The 20,639-nt window shown below is 40.8% G+C and overlaps 2 protein-coding genes across 2 annotated transcripts in view; both read left to right on the forward strand.

The window, feature by feature from the left end:
* The first annotated feature begins 4,850 nt into the window (after positions 1–4,850).
* LOC148075291 (uncharacterized) lies at positions 4,851–6,113 on the forward strand. The gene is made up of 2 exons (XM_087794913.1): positions 4,851–4,989; positions 5,455–6,113. Exons 1-2 carry the CDS (start codon positions 4,851–4,853, stop codon positions 6,111–6,113), a joined length of 798 nt encoding a protein of 265 aa, XP_087651039.1.
* An 11,409-nt stretch (positions 6,114–17,522) lies between these two features.
* LOC148075292 (leucine-rich repeat and fibronectin type III domain-containing protein 1-like protein) overlaps positions 17,523–20,639 on the forward strand; it is a 238,486-nt gene continuing 235,369 nt past the window's right edge. Inside the window, exon 1 of the mRNA XM_087795959.1 lies at positions 17,523–18,347. The gene's annotated coding sequence lies outside the window, so the exon portion shown is untranslated. The remainder of the gene's footprint in view (positions 18,348–20,639) is intronic.

Below are 20,639 nucleotides of genomic sequence, written 5' to 3' on the forward strand. Positions count from 1 at the left end.
TAGGTGAAGCTTAGCAAAAAACTTTCAGTGCATTATCCAATCATGGATTAGATTTTGAGGTGACCTATGCTGGGTAAAATCCATCAATATGAAAAAGAAGCAACTAGGAGTTGATAACAGTTGATAAACCAGAGAAATTCCAAGGTTTTTCTTTTTTTACTTCCACATCATAAAACGGTATTTTTCTGACTCTCTGATCCATCATATTATATTTCTACTATTTTAAGACCCCTGATTAGATTGAACTAATTTTATTTTGATGCAACTTGAAAAAGTTGTAAAAACAGGACAATGTGATCCACACTTTAAAGGCCAGACATTCTGTTTTTGAACTCTTTCCATGTTCTTTGATGCAAGAAAAAGTTAATTGATTCATGATTTTTCTTCCAGATTCATCTGCCAAGTCTACATATACTAAGTAAGAAGTTTGATCATGTGTAATGCCGTGTACATTATAAAGACACTACAGTATATTGATGGATTACATGTCCAACCAACTCTTGAAATAAGAAGGTCACTGACAACTAGTGACGGTCCACTAGACGGCAGTCTCTGCACTATTTTCCATTTTTTTTAACAAGTGTTCTAATGAAAAATCACATCATTTTTAAACTGGCGCAAGAAAAAATCCCTCCCCTTTTGTGTAAACCGCCTGTTTCCAGTTTGTAGTCCTCATTTAACAATGTGACTCTGGCCAATATTTCGGCACTGTCGAGCAAAATGAAACCCTCCTCTTGCTCCCCCAACATCCTTCAGTGTAGGCCCTTTATTAAAGTGTTTGATGTAGTTGGCCCCTGGGTTACCAAAATGGTAAACCTCTCCCTTTCCATAGGGTTTTTTCCCAAAGCATTTTAGCATGCCATTGTAGAGCCTTTACTCAAAAAGCCAGGCTTGGACCCGACTAACCAGTTTATTTTTGTGTCGAGGATTCTGACCTGCTCTAGTAGAAGAACTTACATTTCCCTGATCCTTAAAACTCTTCACTGGCTGCCAGTTTCTTTCAGGATCAATTTTAAATTCTGGTTCTTACTTTCAGATCTACATCAGTGATCTGATCCAGCCTTACACCCCAGCTACCGATTGCTTCATCTGAGGGCGAAACCTCTTAAGCTTTGTCTACTTTCTGTTTGAGTCGTGCTTCACTATATTTACCTCATTTAATCATGATTATTTAGTTGTATGTTCCTATCCTGACAACTTTTCTGAGTCAGAGGGAATCATGACGATATTTATGGGGTTGCCATGAGGACATTTCTTTTGGCGATGGTCAAAGGTCGATAAGGCACACTGTTTGATGAACTCGACGCACTCCCCGCGGTGGCTATGTTTTCTTCTTTGTGCTTCTATTGGCGTTTAAAGTGGCTATTGTTGACTCTGCAGGGAGAAAACCTGATAGCGCAGCAAAGTTCTCACGTGTGCTGAGCAGTCGAGGTCGGCGGTGCTCGGACGTGCTGCCACTGCATCCACTCAGCAGATTAGACCTCCGGGCTCCGGCGGAGCAGATGTGCGTGCAGACACCTCACCTGTACGTATGAAGACGAACAACTCGGGTTCACGGAAGTAACACAGTCTATTCTTGTTCAGCGTCTTCATTAACACTCGCTCCACATCTTTCCTTGACGTCGTCACACTTCACAAAAGGTGTCATCGTCTCAGACCTCCGCTGATGTCGTGTCTTGAATATCATCAGTGAGCCGCCAGCGGCTTCATCGACCGCGGCTCATCAACGGAGGAACGGCAGAAATTCAGTGACAGCAGACTATTATTGTTTCTCATTTGGGTTATTGATAACTCATCATGTTGTCTCGCCTAATAAGGCTGACGTGTTTGTTCGTGCTGTGTGGAATCAATCGCTTGCTTTCCGATCCTCTTCTTCGCTTTTCCCACTGCCTCCAATTCAGTAATCGTTTTTGGTATTGTTTCCAAAGCTCTATTTTAGCATAGCATGTTAGCAAATTGGCTCAGTAGGGTAACTAATGGCATCAAGCTTTCTTTACTTCTTGTTTGTTTCAGTCACATCCATACTTTTTTTAGTCCAGTCAAGATTCAGTCGAACAAAAGTCGTCTAGTACAAGGAAACTAATATTTTAGTGTCTTTTACCCATTAGCAAAACAAGGTACCATAAATCTTAGCCACATCCATCTCACTGTTCCAACGTTCCTTTTTTCTACATGAAGAGGATTGATGTTGAATATTTGTTCCTATACTTGAACCCCACTACACCTTTTAATGAAATGGGTTAAAAAACATTTATTTATAGTATTTTTAAACAAACCTTATGTCTTATTTTTGGTCAATAGAAATAAAGGATTTTCTTGCATGATCTTTTTTGTTTATCTGTTATTTATTCTTTTATCATATTAGTTTATTTGGCAATATATTTAATCTATTGTGATTATTGGGATCTTCTTCGTATCTGATTCGTATCTGTAACCTTCTTGTATTGAAGCCTTGACGACAAGAAAATTAAAATATATTTTACGCTCGTTTGTGGCTGACATTTAAAGAATAGCAGTGATGTAACAGGAAGTACTCTGAAAGTACCGCTTCCAGGGTGCACACAGTCTACCGTCTACACTGTAAGCGCTCATGATATTACCTGTATTATAATTTTTAGCGCTGTTAGTCGAGACTTTAATACAAGAAGGACGTTACTGAGAAGCATTATAGAGGTATTTGGATCTTTTTTAAGCATTGTCTTGGAGGAAGTGCGTCCACTGGTCGCTTATAACTCTAAAAAAGAAGGGATTACTCTCAATATAATCCCAACCCTTCTTTGACAGGGTGAGTACAAAATTAGTGAAGTTTGAACTTTGGGTTAACTATCACTTTAAGGTAACCGGTGTTATGTGATGATGTCACGCGTCGTTAACTCTAACGTCTTCTAAGCTTTTTCATGATTTAACAAATTTTAACTGAGCAATTGAAGGACACTCTGTACCTGCAGTTAATACAAAACTCTGCAGTGAGAACAGCTCTAGTAGAAGAACTCACAATTCCCCGATCCTTAAAACTCTGAATTGGCTGAAAGTTTCTTTCAGGATCAACTTTGAAATTCTGGTTCTTACTTTCATATCTATTCATGGTCAGACTCCTCCTTACATCAGTGATCTGATCCAGCCTTACACCCCAGCTCGGCTCTGAGGTCTGTGGATCAGAATCTATTGATGGTTCCTGAACACACTTCCGGACCAGAGGAGAGAAATCCATCCAGGCTGTTGCTTCTAAGCTTTGGAACGATCTTCCTCTTCCTCTGTGTTTGATGATCTACTGACTCCCTCAAGAAACATCTTAAGACCTATTTATTTGTGAAAGCTTTTTCTTAATTTTCTCAGGGCTGCTGTATTTGTCTTTATGATGTCTTGACATTTTAAAGCACGTTTTTTAACTGTGTATTGATTGCTTTATTGGTGAGCTTTGTGATCCTGGTCTAGAAAAGGCACTTTACAAATAATAATTACCAAAGTTATCATTATATTAGGAAAAGAATGTGACTTTCAAGCTAAAGAAAAGTGTCTGGGCTACATGTGACGACACCACTGATAAAAATCAAGAATTAATTTCAATAGTTTTCATTTTATAATTAGAAAATATATTTATTTGGTAATCCCTGTTAGTCACTTACATGTTTATATTGCATTGCACATTGGTCCAATCAGCGACATCGTCACATGTACCCTGGACACATTCCGTTGGGTTTTAAGTCATGCATGTCAAACCAGGAAGTGACGGACAGACGATGTTTGGAAAATTATCCCATTGACAAAGATGGTCGCTTTATTAATATAAATCTTCGGTAAAAAGTGTCCTGAATCGATCAGTTTAAGTTCTGATCACTCTTAAAAAAGCTAAAAATACATTTTTCATTTGCACCGTGTGGTGTCATCCTGCAGGAAATAGTAGGTTGGACATAAATGGTACCTACAGCAGACCATTAATATTTTCCAGTGGTCCATTACAAAATGGTTATTTTTAAATATTCATAGTTTTCTCCAACTCAAAGTAATACCATTCGTGGTTTAGCTGGAAAGAATCTTCTCATGAGTCAAAACCTAAATGAAGGAAAATGCTAATAAGACGCCCTTAGCTCATAATATTCTCGATTAAAAGGGGCGAATATCTCAAGATACTACTACAAGTATCATGAGATACTGATATTTTGGGATACAAATATCACGAAACATATATATTGAAATAAATGAAAAATGACAACTCCTGGTCTCTGTAGTTATAAATACATGCGTTTATAAAACTTTTTACAATAATGACATTCAGTGGAAATTGAAAAGAAATACAGAGACATATACTGTTTGTCTTCAAGGTAATCCGTCGACTCAACCTTCTTCATTTAACTGGTTGTCAGTTGCAAACCCATGTGTTTTCCTTCACGAACATCAGATATGTTTAAGCTCAAACGCGACAGTTCCATCAGATCCAAACTGAACAGGAAGTAGAATGTTGGGCAACTGATCAGCTTCAGACTGAAACCAGTTCCCCGAATTGTAGCTGAGAAGCTGCGGATTGTGCTAGATTAGAAATGAGGAGTTTCGCAGAAAACACATACAAGTTACAGATGCCCAAAATGGTTTACGAAGAATAAGAATAAATAAAACTTGTTAAGATTGGAGTACAACCTGATGGTGTGTATACAGTATTTATATTTTATTGTTATAATTCCCCACATTTTCTTAGCTTTTTTTGTTCTTACAGAATGAACTTCTGTGCATTGAACATGCATTTAACTGGACTACGGTGTATATATTATATGTTGTGTGTGAGAAGCTGCTGATGGTGTTGAGATAAAGACTATAAACGATCAGTCAGCGTTCGCTCACACACAGACGAAGACATGGCCGTCACTGTCGAGCTCCTGCTGCTGGTGACTCTCATCTCCAACAACATCCAGGCTGACATCATCCAAGTGAAAGGGAGGTCTCATCACTTCATCCTGGACGAAACATCCGACTTCTGCTTGATCTCAAGATGGACGGGCGAGGAGAAGAAGCTTCTGGGGAACTCTTCAGTGATTCATAACTCCAGATATGAGATCTCCAGTCTGAACGTTTCAGACTCGGGTCAGTACCAAGAACAATGCTGGACCCAGAACAACGTGACGCACGAGAGGAACTTCACTCTCCTCGTCTGTGATGACCACAGTCAGAGATATTGGACTCTTTACATCAAAGGAAAAACAGGGGAGCTGCCTTGTGAAGGTTTAGGACCAAACCAGAGCGTCCAGTGGTTCTTAGAATATGAAAACCACACAACAGGGAATTTGGAATTAACTTCAATAGATGATGAAAAATCTTCAAACGACAAACTCCAGGTGTTGAAGAAAAATTCATCTCTTCTTCTTAAAATCAAGATGAACTATGATAACATCACCTATTTCTGTCTAGAGAAGAACCATCAGAGCTGTGCTGCACTATCATATAATAATGTTTTTATTCTTGCTGGCTTGATTCTTCGCTCGGTGGAAGAAAGTCTGGAGCTGAACTGTTCTGACGTCAGTGGAAACCAAACACATGTGTGGATTATAAAGAATTCAGTGATGTATAATGTGAGTCTAAACGACACACTCATGTTTCCATCTCTCACGTTGAACCACACAGGTATGTACACCTGTGTACTCAGTGAAATCAGTTCTGAGATTTACTACCTGTTGGTGTGTCCCAAGTCTGATGCACCTGCTGTTGTGTTCTTCACTGAGGGAGAAAATGTGACTCTACAATGTGACTGGAAACAGAATTATGACATTACGTGGTTGATGAAGTCGAACAGAACTGAAGGAAAACTCTTTTTTGCAAATGATTTTTATGACCTCGACAACATGCATGTCCCTGATGTGATGGTGATCACTAACCTCTCTCTGGAAGACAGCGGAGAGTTCTGGTGTGTGGTGCAGAAAGACGAGCGTTGTGTGTTCTCATCCAAGACCCTTGTGATGTTCCAGGAGCCAGAGGTTGATCACCATCAAGCGAGGTCTGTGCTGCTCAGTGTTGTGATCTTGATCATGTGTGTTGTCGCGGCAACAGTCTGGAGGAGCAGGAGGAGAGAGCAGCTCCCAGTACCTGTGGAGGAGCTGGAGATGTCCGATCTCCAGCTGACTTAACATGTCATTCGTTTATTTGGAAATTTTCTGTGTACATATGCTTTTTACCTTCATGTATTCAAAATCGCTTCGCTTTCAATGACTTTTTATTCCAACAGTTCAAGACTTGTATTCTTTCTTAACACATTAAATGATTCATTAATAAAACATTTTATTGCTTTATTAAACTTGACATGAGTTTTTTTATTGTGGTCATCAACATGTATGTGTGTGAAGGTTTATTAATTCAATTATTCACATCAGGTTGTTTATCATTCAGGTGACAGAAAAGTGAGAAACAAATATAAGACCAAATTTTTAACTAGTGATGGTCTGATGAAGCAGTGTCGTTATTTTCAGAGTCCACTAGATGGCGGTCTGCACTATTTTCCTTTGAACAACTGTTCTAATGAAACATCACATCATTTTTAAAACTGATGGCGCCACCTACTGACCTCTAAACAACATGACACTGCTTCATAAAGCTTCTTCAAACAATCACTATTTAAAGCCTATGGTGACACTGAAGATTCATGGCTTCATATGTCGTGTTCTGCAACTTCACGGTTATTCGACAAACACATGCTGTGTCTCAAATCGCATACTTCTCTTAGTGCAATGGCTGTTAGTATACATCAGGATAGTGCAAGTACTAACTGGTACGCAAATTTCCCGACAGAGAGTGCTGTCTCAAATCACTTTTGCACTAAAAAAATATTGAGTTTAAGTACACAAGTATGCAATTTGAGACACAGCTATAGTGTCAAATCTGGGAAGTTTGAAGGCTGGAACATCTGTCGGGGACAGATGGCTCCTGAGGATCAGAGTGTGTGACGCCGGTTTAGACAACGCTTAGTGGGCAAACTTCTTCTAGTCAGAAGCAGAAACAGCGCCTCTCATATTAATTAGTGACAGCAAGATGGTGCGATCTGAGGCCTTGATTCTCGATGGGAACTTCAATTTGAACCAGAGGAGGAGACCCTGAATTAAACGGAGGTGGTTTGTCATCTTCAGCATGAGACTTCATTCATTGTTTCACTTCCTCCGAGTTAGTTTTACAAACCTCTAAACGAACAAACAAATACAGACAATACACTCACACACACAACCAACATAAAACAATCAAAAACAAGTGTAATATTCGCACACACAAAACACCGACACAAACAAACCAAATTGACTCACACAAAATAGATAAAATGAGCACACACGTACAAGCAAGAAGAAACAGTGAGAATACACAGGCAGAAAACACACAGGAGGGAAGAGAAGATAATAAATACACAAAAATACAGAAAAACATGTGCAAAACACAAACACGGTCAGAATACACATACTGTCAAGTTGTTTTTTTCTGGTTATCTTCAGTTCCTGCCTCCTGAGTTCGCAGGAGTAAACAAAGCTCTGTGTCAGAGTCAACGTAAATGACACATTTTCTATAAATCAAAGAAAGATTACAAACATAATTCTTATCATTGTTCCAAATTAAATTGCGACATCTGTGCGACGTGTCTTCGGTACAAACAAAACTGAAATGCCGTGTTGAGTCTTCACTTTGTGCTCTACTTGCTCCACTTGAGGGCTGATTGCCCATTCCGGTTTCAGGTGAGGCCTGACCTTTGAACTGGAGCTGTGGTGTCACTTCCTGTTTTTTTTATTTGTTTTTTACTCTCCTTTCCTGGACTCAACATATACTGTACCATATAAACACCATCACAGATATCACTCATACATAAAACAGGACAGAATACACACATATAGACGGAAAAGCAGGAAATACAGAATACAGACATATAAACTCTAAGGGCAGACAAAACACGCCCAAAAAAACGACTGAATACAAAAACATGAACACCAACACATACCAAACACACACAAAAATAAATACAGCGCAAAACAAAGACCGAATATACAAACATGAACACAGACAAAGCACACACAGAACACAAAAAACATGAACACAAACACATACAAAACACACACAAAAACAAATACAGAATAGACTCATATAAATACCTAGACAGACAAAAACACAAAAAACAAAGAGAGAATACAGACATATAAACACTAAGGGCAGACAAAACACGCACAAAACAAAGACTGAATACAAAAACATGAAAACCAACACCTACAAAACCGACACAAAAAGAAATACAGCGCAAAACAAAGACCGAATACACAAAAATGAACACAGACAAAGCACACACAGAACACAAAATCATGAACACCAACACATACAAAACACACACAAAAACAAATACAGAATAGACGCATATAAATACCTAGACAGGCAAAAACACAAAAAAACTAAGAGAGAATACAGACATATAAACACTAAGGGCAGACAAAACACGCACAAAACAAAGACTGAATACAAAAACATGAAAACCAACACAAAAAGAAATACAGCGCAAAACAAAGACCGAATACACAAAAATGAACACAGACAAAGCACACACAGAACACAAAAAACATGAACACCAACACATACAAAACACACACAAAAACAAATACAGAATAGACACATATAAACACTAAGGGCAGACAAAACACGCACAAAACAATGACTGAATACACAAACATGAACACCAACACATACAAAACACACAGAAAAACAAATACAGCGCAAAAAAAAGACCGAATACACAAACGTGGACAAAAATCGGACAAAGCACACACAGAACACAAAATGATGAACACCAACACAGACAAAACATTCCAAGAAAGCAAAGACAGAATACAAACCTGTATCACCAACACAGACAAAAACACACAATACACCAAGAGTGTTAGACTCTTTGAGTTTTGCCTTAATCTGGTTCTCTGAGTCTCTTGTTTCCCAGATTTTTCGACGAAGTAAGAGAAAGAAAAAGTACTTTCCTCTTTCCCACTCGTCTTCTCCTTCTTCTTTAACTTCTCCGTGCCTCCACCCACCGTGGCGTCGTACTCGCTGATATCATCGTCGTCTCCTACAGGGAAGCGTCTTCCTCGCCGCCGCCTCCTTATCAAGGGAACACGGCGCCGCCGAGATTCGACACCTCCACCTTATCAGACTCACAAAAGCGACACAGATTCGGCTCATTCCGCGCCGGAGAATCAAAGTGGTGTCGCATAACAAAGATTTCCTTGTTACGCTCTGATGAGGTGGATCACGGAACGGAATGATTTGACATCCAAAGAGTCTGTCATCAGAGGTTCGTCGAGACCTGATCTTCTCCGACGGTTTTTGACGGGCCACACTTGAACACATCGTAAAGTGGAGGGAAGGCGAAGTGATGTCAACTAATGTCTTTTGAAGACTTTTTCATTGCCCTGATGAGGTGATTTAGAAACGCAATCAAAGTGTGTCAACCCGGGCCACGGAGAGAAAACATAAACACACAATCAAATTTCAAAGTACACACAAACTAATTCAGGACTGGAACACAAACGAGGTGACAAAAAACACCAAAAACAAACCTGCACACAAACAACTAACCAGCAGCAAATGTATGCACACATGGCAGCGAAACACACACTCACCCACAAACATAGTAACAAAAGCATATAAAGCACATAAAGACACACACATAAGATAAAGAAAGAAGAACAAACCACATTGGTAAAAAAAGACTGACATCAAAGCTACAAAAACACACATCGTTGAGAGACATCAACAAAGAGAAAAACACACAAACTGTCAAGATTACACACAAAAAGAATAAAATAAAATACACATTCATTAGACATCAATACAGGAACACGTAAATTGAGAGGAAGGATTACATCAAGGACACACACAAAAGTATCTCACGCAGGATCAAGGACACACAAAGACACAAAGGAGCCTCTCCATGTCATGAAGGCAGTCACTTGTCACTTGTGTGTGTTCGCAGGTGCGTAAGTGTAGTTTACCTCCCACGCGTTGATGGATGCGATCGTGTTCACATGTTTGTGTTTCTGTGATAATGTTTGTGTACTGGTGTGTGTGCATGTTGTGTATTTGTGGTTAAAAATGCATGTATACTATCCTGTTGTTGTCATTGTGTGTAATTGTGCATGTTTGTATCAATGCTTGTCACTCTATTTTCATTGAAAACATTTGTGTATGTGTGTGCCTGCGTGTTTGTGAATGTGTGTGCGTGCTTGTGTGTGTGTGTGTGTGTGTGTGTGTGAGAGAGAGATAAACACAACAAAAACCGTCTTTGTCCTTTGTCCATTCACCACCGGTCTCTCAGGATCAACAGAGCCGTTCAGAGCGCCTCCGATACCACTATAGTGTCGTCCTCCAGAAAAACATCCTCCTTAGAGTCGTGCACATTAAGCAAATCAATGACACAAACATTGAAATCAAGTGGTTTTTTTTCATCATCCTTTTGTTGGGCACGTCAAGAAAACTATCTGTTTGAGATTACTGTGGATAAATCCAGGGGCGGTTTGCATTTACAGATATTTATCTACTATATATCTTCATGTACACTTACTGATGTTCTGGTGAACTCTGTGACTACTGTGACGAGGACAGTTAAAGTGCTGAGAAAGAAACAAGGAAAGACTGGATGGCACGAATAAAAGACTCCAATGGGAGTCGGCGGACAGTAACCCAACCCTCTAGTGTCTCATGAAAGACGGACCCAGACCTGACCACGAAGCATCACAAGGGACGGCAACCCTCGGAACCCTCTCCAGAGGCGAGATGAAAGATGGGTCCAATAGGAAAGACCATACAGCAACAATGAACCTTGCAACAAGGACACCAAAGCTCCAGTGAATGAGGAGATAAACGTCCAGAAGTGTACGTGTGGAAAGTGACCATGACCAAACACAGCGACCCAGAAAGAGCAAGCACAAGTGGCATGAGGGAAAATTGGACACAGAGCTAAACCCTAGAAGGAAGAGAAGGATAAGTCCCTACATGGAGGGACCCTATAGCAGACCTGTAAGGAAAGGAAAAAAAAAAAAAAACCTGAACTGAAGAACCAAGCACAGAGGAAGGTAAACCACATAGGGAAAGCCCCATGGGAGGAGGTCAGGGAAGGGTAGCCCGAGCTGAACACATCCACAAGCCCAGCAAACGGAAGGAAAAAGAGCTGACCAGTAAGCTTCTTTAGAGGAAAAGCTTGAAACGAGCGATTGAAAAAAACATGTTAAAGAACAGTAAAGTGAATTCATGCCTCGGCCTGAACAGCCACCTGCTTAGTTCACCATCATGCCCCCCCCCCAAGCTTACTAAAGTGAGGCAGATCGCACAGTAGTCACAGAGTTAACCAGAACATCAGGTCAAGCTGGTCCCCTACAAGCTGTTTAAAAACTGTCCCAGGGCACTACAGCTGTCAGGAAAAATCATTTCATTCCATCTGAGTGACATAGAGGCAGAGTAGTAGTTTTCATTCCAAAGGAAAGAGACTCCATTGACATTGACCAGTTTAATATCGTAGATGGAAAGATCTTCTCAGTGCTAGCCAGAAGGATGACGGACTAACAGATCGTTTCTTAGGATGTGTATACCACTCTACGAAGATTGGAGACCGGATCCATAAGGCCAAATGGGGCAAGGCCAACTTGCAAGTCACCTGGCTTGACCTTATGGTCTGGCTATATGTAAGACCAGTTTGGTTCTCCAGCTATTGGACAACACAGGGCAGTCAGTACGGAATCTTATCAGGTTGCAAGTTCGTGATCAACAGGTGAGCTACATGTGGCGGCACTACCAGGTCCTGAGAAAGTTAGCCGAAGTACTGAAGGAATATTATATGTTTACCTGAGATTTCAATTCAAGTTGTGCACATTTATATGACATCTAAATAAAATGTACAGCAAATGAAATTGCCGGCACATATCATTAAAAAAAACATGATGAAGTTGGTGTAAGATGTTGCCGGTTTTTAGGTTCTTTGTCATTACCGGAGAAAATGTATGAAGAAAGACGGAAGAGACGGTTTCATGCGAGGAACCAGCCACGGCTCAGCACGCCGCGCTCGACCCAATAGTGCAATAAAGAGAAAATCACCGGCAGAATTACTGCAACAACTCCCTGGAGGTCAGAATGTTTCGAGCAGAACGCAGGGAAATTGAACTTCATAAATGTTGTGAAAGGAAAACGCTTCATTTTTTTCTCTCAGGGACGATGGAAAATTCAGAGTTGGTACATTTACTCATCAATTTCTACTTTGGTCAATTACAAGGAGACTGAAGGTTTCTGCTCACTCTTTCTCGCTAAAAGCGTCACTTACTGCAGCCCGACATCAATATCTGAACCATCCCTGGAGAAGTTCATATTAGGGAGGTTGATACGTTTCATATACAAGGTTAGTTTTTTTCAAATCTAACTGATTTGAAAATTACGTTTATAGTCCAGCGACTGAGAGTCAGAGACTTTTTCTTACTGTTTTTATTGATTTATTTGAATTATTCTCTTATCGGGGTCATCAGACAGAGACTGAGGGCAAACTGTGAACCAAAAATACACACAAAGAAACACAACCTATGCCATGAAGACACAATAGTCAAAGTAACACAAAACATACATGTAGGTATGGTCTGATGGAGCTTGAGGTCAGTAGGTGGCGCCATCAGTTAAAAAATGATTTGATGTTTCATCAGAACAATTGTTCAAAACAAAGGAAAATAGTGCAGAGACCGCCATCTAGTGGACTCTGAAGATAATGACACTGCTTCATGAAGCTTCGTCAGGCCATCACTACATATAGGTTTATTAGGCATACACACAATAATAATAATATTTGAAGAAACAAAAACATTTTTTGGTTTAAATTTTATACAAATTGTGAATTGAAACATTATAGAGATTATTATTATTATTATTATTATTATTATATCTGCACACACACACTTGCACACTCGCAAACATAAAGAAACATAGTTGCAGAAATCTGTCAGCAGCTGTTCAGTACCATGACCAGAAGCGGAGTAAACTCTGCAGTCAGCACTTTTCCTCACACACACACCCGTTAAATACCTCTCTCTTTCATGCACACACACACTCTTACACACACACACACACTGAAACACCTGCGTGAGTAATAGCATCACAACAAACATACAACAGACTAAAGCAGTTCACTGTTATAACTGCTTCACTGGACCAGTCGTGTCAGTTCGTTCACAATCAGAATCCTCCATCCATCATTTTTCCATTCATCCATACTGTCTATCTTTTCAACAATCATCCCTTCTTCTATCCATTTTGTCCCCCATTTATCCATTCATGCATCAGGCTAACTATGCATTATTTATTCATCCATTCATCCGACCAACTTACCAGTCATTATTCAACCATCCATTCTTCGTTTAACATATATTCATATATCTAAACTTCTTTTATCCATCCCTCCATGCGTCCATCCTTCAGTCCACAATCGGTCCATCCACATATTCATCATATATCCATCCGTCCATGTATTTTTTGTCCATCTGTAAAACATTCAATCACAATATCTCATCATCCATTTATCTATAAACTATTTATCATCACTCAACAATTTATTAATTCATCCATTTGTTCAGTTATTTGACCAGCTATCAAATTATTAAAGCATGCGTTCGTCCTGTCAGCAAATCTTTGAGTCAGAATCCCTTGCTCGGCTGCAACATAGATTCACTCTGATCTTGATTCTGCTCTTGTGTGAGCTTCTTGTTTCCTGACAAATCTTGTGAGTGAAAGAATGGATTGGAGCACATTGAGCCCCCTAGTGGCCGGTTTTACAAACACATGTTCTCAGTCAAAATAAACATTCTGTTTTTCATGCTAAATTTATCACATCAGTGAGGGGGTTTTGCTGAGTCACAGAGAACAAACTGCTGTCGGACAATTGATTTGATTCGTAGCAGCCTCAGATCTGAAACAGGAGATAATGAGAAAGTCTTCGGTCAGAGGAGCGAGGGATGAGGAGGGAGGCAGCGTACAGATGAGCAAGAGTATCTCTCCTCCGCTGTAATGACCCGCCGTCCTCCGCTGTAATACCTCTCTTATCGCCGGGCTCGCTGGCGAGGAGGCTATTGGAAAATGCTTCTCTGGGCTCGATGAGGGTCAGCCGGCGGGAGGACGAGGAGAAGGGAGAAAGGACGGCAGAGAAGACGAAGTACAGAAGGGAATTTTGGAAGTTCTTGGAATCAACGTATATAGCCAGGACAAGTAAATGAGGAGGAAACTACGCTAACTGACAAAACTATAATTCAGTATCTTTTATGTACTATTATCTTACATTTCTTTTAGTACCCCGACTAGCCTGGACAAGAATAGATAATGGAGAAAACTCTCACCTTAACCCTTGAAATATTGTACATTACAAGAAAATTGAGACACACAAACACAACAAAAACTTTTTATCTTTCTTATATAACATCCTGACATTTTTCTTGGTATAAACAGATCAACTTTCCTCATACACTCTTCTAGCACCAAACTCACACTTCACCAATTTGAATCAAATATACAGGCATTCACACCTTCACACACTCAGAAGCACACACACTTTTCCCAGACACACATAATCTCTGACCTACATAGCACAATAAATACGTAGACTGAGTTCATAGATTATTGTAGTGGAGATTATGAAATATAAATAAAGGAGGCCCCGAGCAACCCCTGACACACACACACACACACACACATAGATGCACACACACACATTCACACAGAGATTGCTCAGGTTTAATCCCACCAACCACATATGCATGGATTTTTGTTTCTGATTATTCTAAACTATTTTAATGCCCGCCAGGCTCTGATCTATTGCTGCTGAATATGCACTGAATGATCTAAAAAAGAGCTTCGCTTTTATCCGACACACTTTGACCTCCAGCTTGTGGTTCTTGGAAAACTCTAGCAGTACTTAATCCAACATTGTTGGCTGAGGCTCCTGAGGATGTCAAACTACAAATACCCACAAATTTGGATTTTAGTGAACTGAATTGAACCTGAAGTATGTGTTTTTTTTTTACCTTGAGTCTGTGAATGGATGGGTGGTGAATAGATAGACGGATGGATGGATGCATGGGTGGATGGATGGATGGATGGATGCATGGATAGATTAATGGATGGATGGATGGATGGATGGATGGATGGATGGATGGATGGATGGATGGATGGATGGATGGATGGATGGATGGATGGATGGATGGATGGATGGATGGATGGATGGATGGATGGATGGATGGATGGATGGATGGATGGATGGATGGATGGATGGATGGATGGATGGATGGATGGATGGATGGATGGATGCATGGATAGATTAATGGATGGATGGCTTATGGATTGACAGATGGATAGCATGGATGGATGTTGAAAGGATGGATGGACGCATGGTTGGATCAAGTATGGATGGTTGGTTGATGGTAAATGGATAAATAAATTCTCATTTTACATTTAGAAAAACCCCCAAATCAGATACCTACACAGAATAATAGTTGTGTTTGAATCATTCTTAATTGAAATTATTGTGTTTCAACATAATACATAATCTGGTTTTAGCTCAGAGTTATGTAGATTGTAGATAATCTGAAATCTAGACTTTCTCTTTTCCTTTTTACTACTCCAGGTCTTTCTATCTGCTCTGATTTAGCTTCAATTAAGAGATGCTGATCCTCTTCCCAGCCTCACCGACAAGCTTTGATTTGCATCTCTGGTAGTGAGCTGCAAACGTCCTGTTAATCCCGATCTATCCCTCCACCGGCGTCCGATCCCACCGCATCATTGACTGATGCCAGGCACGTCTCTGCTCGTGCCGCGTTGCCATATTCAACATTCCGTCGGCATCTGTGTTCCCTCGACAAAGCTAATTCAAATTCACGGCCGGGTGGTTAACTGCAGTCCCTCCTCCTCCCGCCGTCGGTGCCAGCCTCTAATTCTTCAAGCTCCCCTTGCTTTCTTGACGCTCATTATGCACGCAAGACCAGCTATATAGCTCTCTATGTTTCTGGATTACCAGGATCTACATCATCCATCAAGCCGGAGTTGAGATATTGATAAATCCTACTTCAGGTCGTAGCTAGATTTCCGTCTGTAATTATAGTATTGCAATGGAGACGCCACTCAAAAGCATCTTTGCTGTAGATGCTTCATCTATACATTTCTTTCATGACTTCTCAGTAGAGTCCAGGTTTTAAATCCTTCTAGATACCAACTTTAAGACGCACGTGTTTCACTTCAATGCATATGTAAAAGTAGTCAAGATTTTGTAAGAGAAGATTTTGTAATGTTAACTGTGCATCACGCTCCTCAGAAGGTTATACCCACTCAAGACAAACCCACTTCCTGCTTTTAAACCTGACTAATAGGGACTGAGTTGAATAAGTTATATAGTGTTCAGCTGAGCATCAGCAATAATTCATGAGTCGTGGTTATTTACTTATTCTAATAGCCCCCTGATGATCTCTGGTTTACTAGTAGCCTTCGGGCCTGTTCAAAAATATTTTCATACTGGTTATGATGGAATAATGCATGGAGGAAGGCTGGATAGACAAGATTATGGACTATTGATGGATGGATAGGGGAGCCAATGGATACTCTTTTTGTAAACTTATATAGCTCTTTCTCTTCACCTGGCAGCATGAATGGATTATGGTTGGTGAATGGACAGATAGATTTATTTGTGGATAGTAATGTGGAGTATGGAAGGATGGATGGACGGATGCATGGATGGATGGGTGGGTGGATGGATGGATAGATGGATGGATTCATGGGTGGATGAAAAGAAAAGACAGATGGTGGAGTGTAGGGATAGAATGTTGGATGGATGCATAGGTGGATGAATGGATGGATGGTGAATGGAAAGAGAAATGGATGGATAGATAAAAAGATGTATTGATGGATGGCTGGATGCATAAATGGATGGCTAGATGGATGAATGGTGAATGGATTGACAAATGGATAAATAAGGGATGGATGGATGGATGGTGAATGGATAGACAAATGGATGGATGGATGGATGGATGGATGGTCGGATGGTAAATGGATAGACAAATGGAAGGATATATGAATAAATGTATTGATGGATGGATGGATGGTGAATGGATGGATAATTGACGGCTGGATGGATGCATGGATGGATGGTGAATGGATAGACAAATGGATAGATTGATGGTTAAATAATGGATCGATGGATGGATGGAAAGGATGGTTGGCCTGGATGGATGCATGAACGACTGGATGAATCCATCCAGATTGGCGGATGAATAAAAATACGGACAGTTAATGACAAAATTGTATAATATTTTAATGAATGGTTGGATGAAAATAATAAATGTGGCAAAAACTAAATTACAAATTGAATCTTACAATTGTAAATAACAAAGTATGAAATAAAAAAAAATGGATGGAACAAAGATGGATGGACGGCCGGACGGATGAACGTATGTATGGCTCCATGGATGAATAGATGTAAAGGGTTAGGGTGAGGGTGTGTCTTTTTTTTTTCTTTTCAGAGACGTGCTCGCTCCCGCGCCTATGCCGTCGTCCGCGCGCACCTGGCTGTGGCTGGATTTCAAACTTTCAGACGCCGCAAACATTTCCTCCGCACCGAGCAGCGAGTGGGATATATCTCCCCCCAAAAATGTGACAGACCACCGTCTCAGAGTCTTTTTTTTTCGTCCAACTGCGAACCGGAGCACGCGTGGGTTCTGTCACGGGAGGATTCGGCTCCGACCCTCCGCTGTGGATCTATCCGCCCGGGTGGTAATCTCCGGGGGTCGTGCCACAAACACCGCCCGGACCCCCCCCCGACACCAGTTCTTCCATCGCTCCGTCCGAACGCACCGACCGCTCCGGATCTCACCTTCACACATGGATAAGTAGCTGACCCCCCCCACCCACCCCCCTGATAGACGCCCACCGTGTCCATCGCCCTCTCCGGGATTTTCTACTGGAATTCGATCTGCTCCTTCTGTCACTTTTCCACGGCTCGGATATTTCCCCGCGGATCAAACTGCGCGATCGTTTGGATTTATTGAGCTCCTACACTTTAAAACATGCGATTGGATTAATTTTTTTTGGGGGGGGGGGATTATGGGAGTTTTTCCCTTTCCGCGACCACCCACCCGTGTCGTGTGAGGATCTATGAGGACTTATCTGCCAGGCTGAGACCACCTGAATTCAAGAGGGGCTGCATCCATTCTGTCCACGCACACACACACACACACTCAACTCCAGAGTTGGAACCTTTTTATATATATATTTATATATATATATAACATCCGGAGATTAAAGTGGACCAGAGAGCGGAGACGAACCCGAAAGGATCCGTGGAAAAGGTAAGATTTATTGATGGATTAGATGAGGGTGGTGCAGGGTGTGTGTGTGTGTGTGTGTGAGAGATGGCGGAAGGATGCGCGGCGGGACTGCGGCTCTTGCGCCGTAGGGATGCCAGGCTCGGAAACGCGGTGCCAACACAGGAGTTAGAATCTTGGTGTCCGGGAGATGAATCATCGCTTTAATCTGATAAGAACCACAACCTCGCGGTGTGTACGCACGTGCGCGCGCGTCTCTGTGTGTGTGTGTGTGTGTGGAATATTTTTGCGCATGTTCTGGCACGGATCCCCCCCCAATCTACCTCATGCCATCTGAAGCTTTTTTCCCTCCTAAGATATTTCCTACCCCAGTGTTCATGACGAAGTCTGGCTGTCATACTGCTCGCTGAATGTGTGTGTGCTTGTTCGCACAGATATGAAAGGTGGATGCTCTGAAATGTTTTCTCTTCTCCAATCAACTTTCTGTCAAATCAAAGTTACGGCCTTGGGGCCACAACGTGCTCGCCAAGTCATTTAAAATTGCCACCCTGCAAGAGGACGTTAGGATTTTGGTAGTGAAAGGATTGATGGGGGGTCTCATGAAAACAGCTGATGAGTAGTAGTAGTTGTGGTCATTTTCAGAGGACGGTAGGTGGCGCTGTCAGTTGAAAAGACAAGAGGTTCAGAGCAAAATATGGTAGAGAAGAGATACACTCAGCTCTTTAGGATGACATGATCATGATACTGTATCATGAAACACCAGCATCTGTTTCATGAAACATCATCAACCCAACACTTATTTCGGCATATTCACCACCATTCAACTTTTACTACTAACTCGTTGGGATATCAAAACATTTATTACTATGCCAATAAAAACACAATTGCTCTAGATTTATTTGATCAATGTATTTCAGAATATTTTTTTGCATTTTATGCATAAAAAAAAGAAATGGATGGATGATAAATTCAGAATGCAGTAGATGGAAGTAATGATGGACATTTGAATGAATGGATAAATGATGAATAGATGATTGATGGAAAGATGGATAAACAAGTTGATGGATGGATGAATGGATGGATGATGCGTTTAAAACATAATTGATGGCGATGAGCGCAATTGAGCAGCAGGTGAGGGTGAAGTTGCATAATTTTAACACCTAGTAGGCAACTAAGAGAATCAAAAACCTTTGAAGATTCCTGAACCAAGATGGATTGAACATTGGTAAGATGTCTTCGGGGAAAAGGATGCACTATATTTATTCAATCAAAAATAATGAAATCCCTTTTTCAGTTGAAAGGATGGGTTGATGGTGAATGGATGCATGTATCATGAATGGATGGATGGTGCCTGGACGAATAAATTAAGGAATGATTTGATGGTGAATGAATGGATGGATGGATGAAGGAATGGTATAGTGAATGTATAGACAAATGGATGGATGAACAGGTGGAGGAAGGGATAGATAGATGGATGGGTAAATGGAAAGGAAAGACGGATTAATAGATGCATGGATGGATAGGTTGATAGTGAATGGATGCATGTATAGTGAATGGATGGATTGTGCCTGGACGGATAAATTAAGGAATGGTTTGATGGTGAATGAATGGATGGATGGATGAAGGAATGGTTGTAATGGTAGTGAATGGATAGTCCAATGGATAGATGGGAAAATGGAAAGGAAAGACAGATGAATGAATGGTTGGATGGTGAATGGATAGACGAATGGATGGGTGAATCAATGGATGGGTGTATTAATAGATGGATGAACAGGTGGAGGAAGGGATAGATGGATGGATGGGTAAATGGAAAAGAAAGGCGGATGAATAGATGCATGGATGGATGGGTTGATGGTGAATGAATGCATGTAGAGTGAATGGGTGGATGATGCCTGGATGGATAAATTAAGGAATGGTTTGATGATGAATGAATGGATGGATGGATGGATGGATGAAGGAATGGTTGTAATGGTAGTGAATGGATAGACCAATGGATAGATGGGGAAATGGAAAGAAAAGATCGATGAATGGATGCATGGATGAACGAATGGTTGGATGGTGAATGGATAGACAAATAGATGGGTGAATCAATGGATGTATGTATTAATGGATGGATGAACGGGTGGAGGAAGAGATAGAAGAATGGAATGATGGGTGAATGAAAGGAAAGACCGATGGATCACTTCCTGAAGGTTAGCGTTCATCTGTTTTTGATGACCTACTGAAGATGATGAACGCTGATGATCACATGACCTCTTCGGTGGAAATGGAAAGCAGAAGAAAATAATATTAAAAAAGTCTCAAATGACTTTCTGC

This window comes from Callionymus lyra, chromosome 7 (assembly GCF_982586985.1).
Source record: "Callionymus lyra chromosome 7, fCalLyr1.hap1.1, whole genome shotgun sequence".
NCBI classification, from domain to species: Eukaryota; Metazoa; Chordata; class Actinopteri; order Syngnathiformes; family Callionymidae; genus Callionymus; species Callionymus lyra.

Excerpts from the sequence above, each read along its gene's own strand:
- LOC148075291 (XM_087794913.1), top strand. The coding sequence starts at position 4,851 with ATGGCCGTCACTGTCGAGCTCCTGCTGCTGGTGACTCTCATCTCCAAC. Across the intron at positions 4,990-5,454 it reads CTGCTTGATCTCAAGATGGA|CTGGCTTGATTCTTCGCTCG; the intron begins CGGGCGAGGAGA and ends TTTTTATTCTTG.